The 12,195-nt window shown below is 44.3% G+C and overlaps 1 protein-coding gene across 2 annotated transcripts in view; it reads left to right on the top strand.

Annotated features, from left to right (window-relative positions):
• Positions 1-11,929, top strand: part of uxs1 (UDP-glucuronate decarboxylase 1) — a 36,358-nt gene extending 24,429 nt beyond the window's left edge. For both annotated transcript variants that reach the window (XM_083682299.1, XM_083682300.1), the window contains 6 exons: positions 1,903-2,022; positions 2,589-2,632; positions 8,850-8,910; positions 9,612-9,669; positions 10,561-10,664; positions 10,899-11,929. In XM_083682299.1, the coding sequence (XP_083538425.1) occupies positions 1,903-2,022; positions 2,589-2,632; positions 8,850-8,910; positions 9,612-9,669; positions 10,561-10,664; positions 10,899-11,030 (519 nt within the window). In that variant the 3' untranslated portion in view covers positions 11,031-11,929. The remainder of the gene's footprint in view (positions 1-1,902; positions 2,023-2,588; positions 2,633-8,849; positions 8,911-9,611; positions 9,670-10,560; positions 10,665-10,898) is intronic.
• The last annotated feature ends 266 nt before the right edge of the window (positions 11,930-12,195 follow it).

The raw sequence follows: 12,195 nt of genomic DNA, 5'->3' as shown, positions 1-12,195 counted from the left end.
AAAGAACACACACATACACACACACACACACACACACACACACACACACACACACATATATACACTTTGGACTGTTTGTTGTGAAAAACACTATCAGAGAAAGGAGATAAGGAGGGGAACTGCATTGCGTTTTGGATCTCTCTGTACCATCAGCCACCCACCTCCCCAGTGGTCCTCCTTAATCTTTCTCTCTTTCATTATTTTCTTGGCTTCTTTATTTCGCTCTTCTTTCACTCTTTGTGTGTGTGTGTGTGTGTGTGGGGTTGGGTGGTGGGGGGGGATTAGAAAGCACCCACGGTGCAGAGCAGGACCACATTATCCTCTATCCAGTTTTTGGAGAGAAATAATTAAGTCTCTCTCTCTATCTCTCTCATCCAACAACGCAAACCTGCTTACACTTAGTCCACTCACTCTCTCTAGACGACAGTATTTGTCTCTTCCTCCCTGACTTAAACACATTGACACACAGCTTTAATGGATGTATACAGTATATTTATGTATGTATATATGTATGTACTGTATGTATGTATGTACAGTATGTGTATACACACACACACACACACACAGATACTTATTCAACACACACACACACACACACACACACACACACACACACACACACACACTAATTATTCAAAACATGCTCCATCCCTCTCAAATCTCCACCATTGTAATGTGACTCTTGGTGCATTATCCTTTTCCAACAACTCCACTTACATATGCTCTCCTGACGTTGGTGTCCTTGTTTACCACATAGACGACCTGTTGCTCCACATCTACCATGTTAGAGGTATGCTATTCAGGACGTCTTTCATGTTTATATTCAAGCTTTGGTTGAGCGGAGTGAAAAATTATTATTCTCACCCACCACCACCACCACCCCCACCACCACCACCCCATAAAAGCGTCAGCTAAATGGCATATATTATTGTGTTTCGGAGAATGAATCTGAAATGACAGGCTGTGGACGTAGAGGATTGGCGTTCACACCTACAGATCACTCCACGGTGAATTGATTTCCTGGTGTTCACGTTCCCCTGTCTCTCCTGGAATTTGAAGAAACACAATCCATCAAATCAACATTTACTCTGTAAGTGGCCAGTGTCATCATGGCTAGTGTCATCATGGCTGATGTTTCCTGATCATTGTCAGTCACATGACTGAAGGCTTTACCTAAGAGACCGTATCCGCCTGGACACTTCAGTTTTTATATGTTCAGGAATCGTAGGAAAATATACGGTAGGCACTGTAAAGCTACAATTTGAAAACGATGCTGTTTGGAGAGAGAAAGGAGGGGAAGAGATCTGAGTTGTGTCTGTTTGATCACCTGGTATTTAACCATGAGCTGTTTGTGTGTGTGTGCCAAAGCTCAGCCAATCCCCTCCAGTTTGATGCAGTGTAAATGTTGCTTATCACATTTTATCCCTGGCAAATAATGTCCTCTTGGCTTGCCTGGTTTGTATATTTTGCTTAGAAATGAGAATAATCCCGTTTGCATCCAATAGGGAAATGGATGGAGAGATCTTGTGAAGATATATTTTGTAAAGACCTTCTGTAAATGACAAATGGTAGAATGGTTTCAGTTTTCAGCTTTCAAAAACTTTCTGAAGGTGATCATTAAATAAACATAGTTTCTTGTTTTGTTTTTTTAATCAATTGGCGCAAATTATGAAATAGACTTTGATGTCCTTCAGACAGGTTCAGAAAGGGATGACGTGTGTGATTTCAATTTTCAAAACATATCGATTTGCAGCATTGACTTCTGCAAAAGTGAATCACTTTCTGCAAACTATTGACTATAGCCTGACTATAACACAACTTCGTTCTCAAGGTTATTTTAGTACGTTCAAAGTCGTGTCGAAAGTAATGATCCTCTTCACTTCCTGTTTCCTGTCTCCACAGGAGGGGGTGGAAGTGCGGGTGGCGCGCATCTTCAACACGTTTGGCTCCAGGATGCACATGAATGACGGACGCGTGGTCAGCAATTTCATCCTGCAGGCCCTCCAGTCGGAGCCTCTCACTGTACGTCCACACTCACAACCAGGGGGGCCGGGAGAGATCCCTCAACCAGGGGGGCAGGGAGAGATCCCTCAACCAGGGGGGCCGGGAGAGATCCCTCAACCAGGGGGGCCGGGAGAGATCCCTCAACCAGGGGGGCCGGGAGAGATCCCTCAACCAGGGGGGCAGGGAGAGATCCCTCAACCAGGGGGGCAGGGAGAGATCCCTCAACCAGGGGGGCCGGGAGAGATCCCTCAACCAGGGGGGCAGGGAGAGATCCCTCAACCAGGGGGGCAGGGAGAGATCCCTCAACCAGGGGGGCCGGGAGAGATCCCTCAACCAGGGGGGCAGGGAGAGATCCCTCAACCAGGGGGGCAGGGAGAGATCCCTCAACCAGGGGGGCAGGGAGAGATCCCTCAATATACATTCTTTCTCACTGCTGCTTCTTGTAGCTTGATGGATGGATGGATGGACAGACAGGCCCCTCTGGTCTTTATCATTTAGTGTCTATTGTTATTTCTATTGTTGTTATGATTGCATGTATGATAATAGGGAGTAACATTGTTTCTTATGGAATGTTCTTGTTTTAGGTATATGGTTCTGGATCACAGACGAGGGCCTTTCAGTATGTGAGGTAAGGCTTACTGTACATGCATGCGCTACACACACACACACACACACACACACACACACACACAATGTACACAGGGGCTTACAGTATGCAACTCACGTACCTGCTCTCCATTTATTGTCACTGCTGGTGTCTGTTGGCGTCTCTGCATGTGGGCTTTGTGAATGTTACGGTCAGTTTTGAAGTGTTAATTCTCTATTCCACCCTGCTGGGTGAAATAATATTTTGAAGTGTGTGTGTGTGTGTGTGTGTGTGTGTGTGTGGCTATGGAGGTTGTGTTATTTTCCTCAGGAGTAGTAGACCTTCAGTGTGCTCGTTCCACTGAGACTGCGTCGTATAACTGTGGAAGGAATCTTCCTCTGTCTTTTGATGGGATTAACAAACTCTTTCCGCTAATTGATCTCTAGGTACTTCAAAGGCAGAATTCTCTGTGTTGATTTTTTGAAAGGGACTGGTTGTCGGCTTGCTCACAGACTGCTTCCTGGGCGGTGTGGATGTATCAGCTTATTAACACTTGACTGAATCTGACGGCACTGGACAGGCTGGTCATGTGGGCTCAGACCACAAGTGTTTTGAGGAAAAAAATAATATATATTCTGGTCAAAGGTGCTGGGCTTAAATACCGCTTTCTCAACAAACACACACACGTGCCTTAACCCTTTGTTAATGGAAAAATAAATCTTCAAAGCAGTATCTGCGTGTGTGTGTGTGTGTGTGTGTGTATGTGTGTGTGTGGTACCCGGAAGGATCTTTAGAAAATCATTTAATCAGGCCTTCTTTCATCAGCTGTTCAGTCTGATGATGTGTCAGGAACACACACTGTGCACTTTAGAGGGAGAGATCAGAGACGGATGGGTTTCTGAAGTTCCCCTATCTCCACAGGGTAAACATTCACCTGGATCTCTGACTCGCTTTAATTACCGTTGTATAAACAGCGTGAATCCAAGACCTTCACGTAACCTCTGGGCTATTAAAGGACTTTAGATGACTTGGCTAGACTTGCCTAATGATTATCCTATTCTCTGAACCCGTTGGATTGAGTCTAAACCAATCGAGACGCAGGACTTTGTCATGTCAAAATAATCTTCAAACTTTGTTTTCTTCCATGTTCAAGAGTGACTTTGCCCACGTAACCCACCGATGTCACTAATGCTCCATGTGACCTTGGCTCATACCTTCTTTCGCCCACAGACCTTATATAACATGTTTTGTTGTCCTCGGAAGCTGTCTGTATTCAAATCGTTCCCTTGTGGCTGTGTCGATATTCTGGAGCCTCTCCCAGGTTTATGACACATCGTGGCCATCTCTGTGTGCTGTTTTGGAGGTCAGCCTCCAGAGCAGGTCCATTGGCATACTCTCATAATGCTTTTCACCTGCACCGGCGGGCGGGCGGGCGGGCGAGCGGGCGAGAGAGAGACCCCAGGGGGCCCAGAGGGAAGCCATGAGTCAGATGGTTTAGCACCTGACAGCAGTGATTTAAGAGAAATGGTTGGATGCCGGCAGTTCAACAAACTTCTTCTCTGTCCCTCTCAGTGGAATGATTGGCTCCCATGGAGGGAATGGCACCTTTTATACCATGGTGTCAAGTGGGACTGCTCTCTGTCTTCTTTTATTTCTTTTTATAGCACTCTCTCTCTCTCTCTCTCTCTCTCTCTCTCTCTCTCTCTCTCTCTCTGTCTCTCTCTCTCTCTCTCTCTCTCTCTCTCTCTCTCTCTCTCTCTCTCTCTGTCTCTCTCTCTCTCTCTCTCTCTCTCTCTCTCTGTCTCTCTCTGTCTTTCTCTCTCTCTCTCTCTCTCTCTCTCTCTCTCTCTCTCTCTCTCTCTCTCTGTCTTTCTCTCTCTCTCTCTCTCTCTCTCTCTCTCTCTCTCTCTCTCTCTGTCTTTCTCTCTGTCTCTCTCTATCTAACTGGCAGCCATATTTCAGTCCTGGAGTTTTTGAAAGCTGAAAACTGAAACCATTCTACCATTTGTCATTTACAGAAGGTCTTTACATCGAATGGCTGGATCAAATCAAGTATTATCTGTGCGTCTAATCAATGAAACTACACGATAGATAAGAGGGAATGCTACAGGCGTTTTGATTTAATTGAATTTGTAAGAGCTGAAAAGAGAGAAAGTCTGAGTCAGCTCAATCCATTTGGCCCAAGGACACTCTTAGCACAATGGTGGTGCTGGAGTAGGTGGTGAATGATTCTGTATTGTTTTTATTAATTATATAATTAATAGTCCTCATTGAAAGCTCTCTTTCTTATACCATTTTTTCTTTTGATTAAAGTTGTTCAGACCTGCTGTGGAAAAACAAAAGGAAAAATTGTCTCATGTTAGCGAATCCTCAGGCCTTTTGAACGGTACACAGGAATGAGTTAAGAGTTTTATACATAGTAGTTTTGTATGACATGAAAAGAAGCCTGTGAGCTATACTTCCTCTCCTATAGAGTCCCTATGGAATAGTGAACCACAGCAGATAAGGGCAGATGATGACAGCAACTGACAGAGAAGACTTGCCCTTTTTGCTTCCCAAATCTCTCTCATCATCGAGGTTCAGACACCCAAGAGGCGTCCTGGTTAAATAAAAGGAAATAAAGGCTAAATAAAGAGAAAATGGAGCGATGGATTCCGATGCTGTAGATGGATGATGATGAAAAGGAGGCCGCTGTGCCTGGGTGACTAGTCGGGGGGCCTGGCTGTCGGTTGGAGCGTGACAGCAGGGTGTTGCACTTCTCGGTGGCATTAAGGGAAAGGCTGTGGCGTGCTCTCCACGCTGCTAGCCATAGGGACCTGTCTCTACCAATAACCCAGCAGTGTTTGAGCCCCACACGCTTTCACACCACTTCCCTATTCCCCATGTAGTGCACACCTGTGGGCCAACCACTTTAGGAATCGACAGCAAGTCACGGTGCATTTGTAGCAACACTTTTAGATGTCTAGGCATATGAGAGGATTTTTCTTTTCTTTTTTTTAAATCACGTGTTCGACGACAGAATTGTATTCACGTTGTGATAAAAGCACAGTAGAAACCGTAGCAGACAGACACACAACGAGAAGGTAGGATAAAACAGACACAAGTGGGATTTTGCTTTGGAGACCTGGAGGGGGAGCGGATTGGCCTTTTGACGGGTTCACCACTCAAGAACAAACAATGTCTGGACTACTATGTGGGGCTCTGCAGTAAGACAGGTTTGTGGCCCTTCATTATTATTGTCAGTATGTCTCCTCACATTATTTCCAGACGGCAGTTATTTAGCTGTTGAAAACTGTCTCTGGTGTGGTTTGGCTGTTGTTTTGGTGCCCTGTCGACACAGTGTGTTTTCCATCCATCCTAATTCCTCGCAAAGCCCTCTTTGTTGTATAGAGCCACTGTGTGTTTTTTCGTGAATAGAAATGGCAAGCTGTGTGTGCACGGCTGTGATAACTATCCCTGGCCTCACGCACACGCACTGACACACAGACGGACAGACAGACATGGACTGATTTGTATGGGCACACGCCTCCAGATACTTATGGACACACATTCTCTCACACCAGACACACACACACACACACACACACACACACACACACACACACACACACACACACACACACAAAAAGCAACATGATGGTCCTTTGGTATTTCTTTCCTCTGTGTGCCAGGTCTCTGACAGGCCACTTAGCAGTTGGAACGGTTGATTTGAAAGTTTTATGTCTGTTTTCACAAATCGTGTACTTGAACGTTGTCCTTTGCTGGGAGATATTTGTATTCAACATTCTCAACAACTGAAAACTCCTCAGGGGTCGCAAATATGTCCACATCAGTGAGCGTATACTTCAAAGTTGTCCCCTGCTGGGAGATATTTGTATTCAACATTCTCAATAACTAACGTCTCACAGATCGCAATCAATGTCCACATTGATGTTTGAATGTTTCGTGTGTGTGTGTGTGTGTGTGTGTGTGTGTGTGTGTGTGTGTGGCTGGTAGGGAGAGGGAGAGAGCATCTAACATCCCCACTCGGTTCCTCCTGTGACTCGTGATGGCGTTACTGATGCTCGTCCGCTGTGTTGTTGCACCACCGAGACCCCAGGCCTCAGAGCTCCTGCTACGCCAGGCTCTCTGGTCCGTGAGAGCAGAGGAAAGAGCAGCTTAGTTAAGCATCAAGGAGAAGCCCCAGGTTCCCAGTGGAGCCAGATTAGCCTTGTGGAGCCCAGGCAGGGCAGCGGGGCCTGGGGGAGAGGGAGAGAGGACTGTAACAGCTCTCCTCAGGACATCATACCCAGGATTAGCTGCTGTGTTGTTGGCTCCTGTGGAGAGTTGTTGTACCTGTTGTACGGCTCTCGGGTGAAGAGGCTTCTGCCTGTTTGTTGGTTTTATGATTAGTGTGTTAGTCCTCTCTCTGTGTGAGAGTGCAGGGCACTGATCCACTCCACCACAACCAGGAGGTCAGTGTCACTGCTGTGTCTCTCTACTGTATCTCTCTGTTGAATCTCTACTGTATCTCCCTGTTGAATCTCTCTGCTGTATCCCACTGTTGAATCTCTACTGTATCTCCCTGTTGAATCTCTCTGCTGTATCCCACTGTTGAATCTCTACTGTATCTCTCTGTTGAATCTCTACTGTATCTCTCTGTTGTATCTCTCTGTTGAATCTCTCTGCTGTATCTCTCTGTTGTATCTCTCTGCTGTATCTCTCTGTTGAATCTCTACTGTATCTCTCTGCCATATCTCTCTGCTGTATCTCCCAGTTGAATTTCTCTGCTGTATCTCTTTGTTGTATCTCTGCCATATATCTCTGCTGTATCTCTTTGTTGTATCTCTCTATTGTTTCTCTGCTGTATCTCTTTGTTGTATCTCTGCCATATATCTCTGCTGTATCTCTTTGTTGTATCTCTCTATTGTATCTCTCTATTGTATCTCTGCTGTATCTCCCTGCTGTATCTCTTTGCTGTATCTCTCTCTCCCAGTCATGTGATCAATTACATGATCAATTACCCATCACCATGAACATGCGAGGCTTAATTAGCCCAAGATGTGTGTTACCCCCCCCCCCCCCCTCCCCCGTTGCTGGGAGTAATATAATATCAAGTACTGTGTCTATCATATTAGTGATATTGTCCTAGCAGGACCGTTATTGTCACCCTGTGAGGGCGGAGATTATGAATCACCATCACTCACGACATCACTATAGAGGAAGAGAGGCGAGGTTGGCTGTGTGACCCCCAGCGCAGTACAGAATGTACAGTCAAGACCTGACCTATTGTGGCTGTGTGGAGGGCAAGTAGAAGTGGATGGGGGCATGTGCTGTACTGTGAGGGCCAGTACATGCAATTTCGTTGCGGTATTGTAAGCTTTATGTGAAGCCATCCACAGAAATAGAATTGGTGAACTCTGGTGCTACTGCCATCTTGCTTTTACACGTGATGACTCGTACTTTGTCGTCTATTCATTTATGAACCCAAAAGAGACGGGGCTTAGAAAGGGAGTGTCAGGGACGAAACACTGAGTACGCTAAGTGCTTTTTTTGTGCTTGTGTGGGCTGTAGCAAAGTGGTACGGGTGTTTTTGCCACACACACACACAGACGCATGCCATATTCTTACTCCCCCATTTTCTCCAATATCCACCTCATTTAGCAGACAAAGCAAAGAGACACTGGGTGTCTCTCTGCTTTGACTGCTAAATCTCACACTGTACCACCATTGGCGTCGTCCCAGGGTTAGGGTTAGGGTCACCATTAAAGGTGAATGGTGAAAGGTAATGTCTGTTTTGGATCAATATGAGCGTTCAGATCAACACTGATTAACACAGGGGTGATATGGAGAGGAGGGAGGAAATTAATCTCTCTCTCTCTCTCTCTCTCTCTATCTATCTATCTATCTATCTATCCATCCATATCTCTCTTTCTCTCTCTCTATCTGTCCACATCTCTCTCTCTCTCTCTCTCTCTATCTATCTATCTATCTATCCATCCATATCTCTCTTTCTCTCTCTCTATCTGTCCACATCTCTCTCTCTCTCTCTCTCTCTCTCTCTATCTATCTATCTATCTATCTATCCATCCATATCTCTCTTTCTCTCTCTCTATCTGTCCACATCTCTCTCTCTCTCTCTCTCTCTCTCTCTCTCTCTATCTATCTATCTATCTATCTATCCATATCTCTCTTTCTCTCTCTCTCTATCTGTCCACATCTCTCTCTCTCTCTCTCTCTCTCTCTCTCTCTCTCTCTCTCTCTCTCTCTCTCTCTCTAGTGACCTGGTGAATGGCCTCGTGTCTTTGATGAACAGTAACATCAGCAGTCCTGTCAACCTGGTAAGTTTCTGTTATAATTCTATATGTTGTATTGTCAAAAGGAACCAATACATCATGAGGTCTGATTAGTGAAAAAAAACACATGAGTATGACGTTTTTATTTTTATTTTTAAGACAACATTGAAACCATAACTAGATGCATCATCCAAGGAGTGTTCCATATAAGCTAGCTCTTGAACACAGGCTCCCTACAGTTCCCTACAGTATCTGGTAATGGGAGTTTGAGTGGCTGGTAGTTTGAGTAGGCAGGCTGATTATGTATTATTGGAACACACACACACACACACACACACACACACACACACACACACACACACACACACAACCACCTTGCTCAACCTCTGATTTAACAAATTGTCATGCGCTTGAAAGTTCCTCACACGGAGGATGTTGCTGAGTACTCAGCTAGATTGTTCTCAGAAGAAATTATATTGTGTGTATTATATATTAAATAATAGACACAGACACATATACATTATATAATAGACACATAGTATTAGTATTATAATAGTATTATATATTTTGTGTGTGTGTGTGTGTGCGTGCACGTTTCACATCAGGCTGACATAACAGTGTGTTTCAATAATGCATGTTTTCCTAGTCTTGTGTCCTGTGTGCTTGTGTGTGTTGTGTGTAGTACTGTGTGCCTATGTTTCTGTTTGTATTGATGTGATATGTGGGCCTATGTAATCTGTTCCTAGGGGAACCCAGAAGAACACACCATATTGGAATTTGCTCAGCTCATCAAGAGCCTGGTTGGTGAGTGAGAGATCGATAGCCAAGCCAATAGAAGGTTGCCACTGCAACCTTCATGACAGCTCCCTATCCTCCTCATCTCCTCTTCAATCTCTCTCTTCACTGCCCCCCCCCCCCACACACACACACACTCTTCTTTCTTTTCCTTCCCTTCTATGGAGCATGTATTGGTTTCTGTCATTTTGTGAGATGATGGGGTATTGCGTCAACATGGCCACTTGTTGTTGACCTGCACATGTTCTCTAAAATCACACAAGATCATACCTGACTAACTTGATTGGTACCGTTACGACACAGTGATTCTGATTTTACACCAAATGTAAAATAGTATAATATCCTATAATACTGACCATGACATAACATCATCCCCACAAATGACCATGGTGTATAGACTGAGCATAACAGAATTATCCAACAGTGCATATACGTAGACTGATCATGGGGAAAATATAATCATCATGACATGGTTATATGGCTTGGAGTGACCTATTATAAGGCTTTAATGATCAAAGTAAAATCTCTGTATGGTTATATTGATTATGAGATACAGTGGGGCGGTGCACAGGGATAATGTGTGTGTACATTTCTCTACTTTCTGTCTCTTCTTCTTTGCCTCTCTCTTCCTCTCAGCCTCTCCCTTGTCTCTGTGTATCATCTCTGTACAGATGTTTATGTCTCTAGTGGGTTATGGGTCAAAGTATACAGCTAGGTGGCCCGTCAGATCCACCTGTGTTTGCTTTTGTGTGTCTGGATCTGTCTCTCACTGACAGTAACTGGGTCCTGTCTAACCCCTCCTTTTGACAATTACTCTCTCACTCTCTTACTCTCTCTCTTTTCTCTCTCATCTCTTCTCCTCTCTCTCTCTCTGTTTCTCTCTCCTTCCCACATATACAGTCAGCCGCAGTCAGATCCAGTTTCTGCCGGAGGCTCAGGACGACCCCCAGAGAAGACGGCCTGACATCCGCAAAGCCAAGATGCTGTTGGGTTGGGAACCTGTGGTAGGCACACACACACACACACACACACACACACACACACACACACACACACACACACACACACACACTGTAGGATGAGGTATATTAAAGATATAATCCTTACGGAAGAAATGTGTTTTTGTTGGGATGCCCATGTACTTTACATTCAGTGTGTACAGTATCTGTATGTTTTAAACATTGTGATCCCTGTATGTATGTGTTTGTTTATATGTCTCTGTGTTCCTCTGCTACCAGGTGCCTTTGGAGGAGGGTCTGAATAAAACCATCCAGTACTTCAGTAGAGAGCTGGAGCACCAGGCTAACAACCAATACATCCCCAAGCCCAAGGCAGCACGTATAAAGAAAGGTCGGCCCAGACACAACTGACCTTCTGAGGCCAAAGTCTCATGGTCACAGCCCCAAAGGCTGCTGGGACACTAGAGGACATGGGTCTCATCAAAGACCTCTCCAAATGGTCAAAATCGTAAATGACACGCTTATTCTTTACGTTGTACACTACATCGAGTGCACTATGTAGTGAATAGGGCATCATTTGAGATGGAGCCAAAGTCCGGAGTGTTTGTGAAGAAAAAGACATTTCCTGTTGTTGCGCTGGTGTTTTTAAAAAAAACAAAAACTACAAGCTGAGAGGACTTTTGCCCTCCTGGCACTTTTCAAACGGCCATGGCTGAATGACACCACGGAGGACTGGCATCACAGTACGTGATGAGACAGGCCGGACCCAGCCTGCACTTTTTTTTTTTTTTTTTTTTTTTTTTGTGAATAGATGCTTTTGTTATTTAAAAGTGCAGGCTTGAGAGAAGCATTTGCTGTCGCACTGTGCAGTTTGTGTTTATTGTTTGGTTCGGTTGACGTGATCTGTTTTTATTATCTTAATTGTTTTGTGACTGCTTTCTTTATCAAAAAATAAGGAAAAGATGTGCTCAATTCTTAAATAAAGTTCAGTTTTTATTAAAGTGTCTTTGGGTGCTGTATAGCCCAGGGTTGACCCAATAAATAAATAATACAGCCAGCGTTCTCAAATAGAAACATAAATTATGCTTTAATACCTCATTTTTGCAGATGGTTTTGCTTTCTGTTGCCTCCATGCTTAACAGTGAGCCCTCTGAAGCGCAGAGGCAACACAGCAGAAGCTTCCGCAAAGAGAAGCCTTCTGGACCTTTCATTTGGGACACGTTCACAGTGACCATGCTGATTAAATATTAAGCCATCATTTCTTTTCCTATTGCTTTCTTTTTCTTTTTTTTCTTTTTTTTCTTTTTTTTTTTTTAAAAACATGGCTTGAAAGGAAGGGAGGGAGGTCTGTGGTGCAGTGAGCTGTTAGCCTGGACAAAAACAAACATCATCCAAGAGTGTTTCTGCGTCATGACTGTCTGTCATGGTTTGGAGCATCCATTTCATTCTCTTTTGTGAAAGCTCTGCTGTCGAAATGTAAATGTAATATTGAGTGAAATCCATTTCAGGTGAAAATGTTATTTTAATAAAAATATTTCCAGTATTTGTTCACCTCTCTCCTCTTTTGTGTGTGTAT

The sequence above is a fragment of the Argentina silus genome, assembly GCF_951799395.1.
Source record: "Argentina silus genome assembly, chromosome: 12".
Classification (NCBI taxonomy): Eukaryota; Metazoa; Chordata; class Actinopteri; order Argentiniformes; family Argentinidae; genus Argentina; species Argentina silus.
The sequence above is the reverse complement of the archived record's forward strand: the minus strand, read 5'-3'. Positions and strand labels throughout refer to the sequence as shown.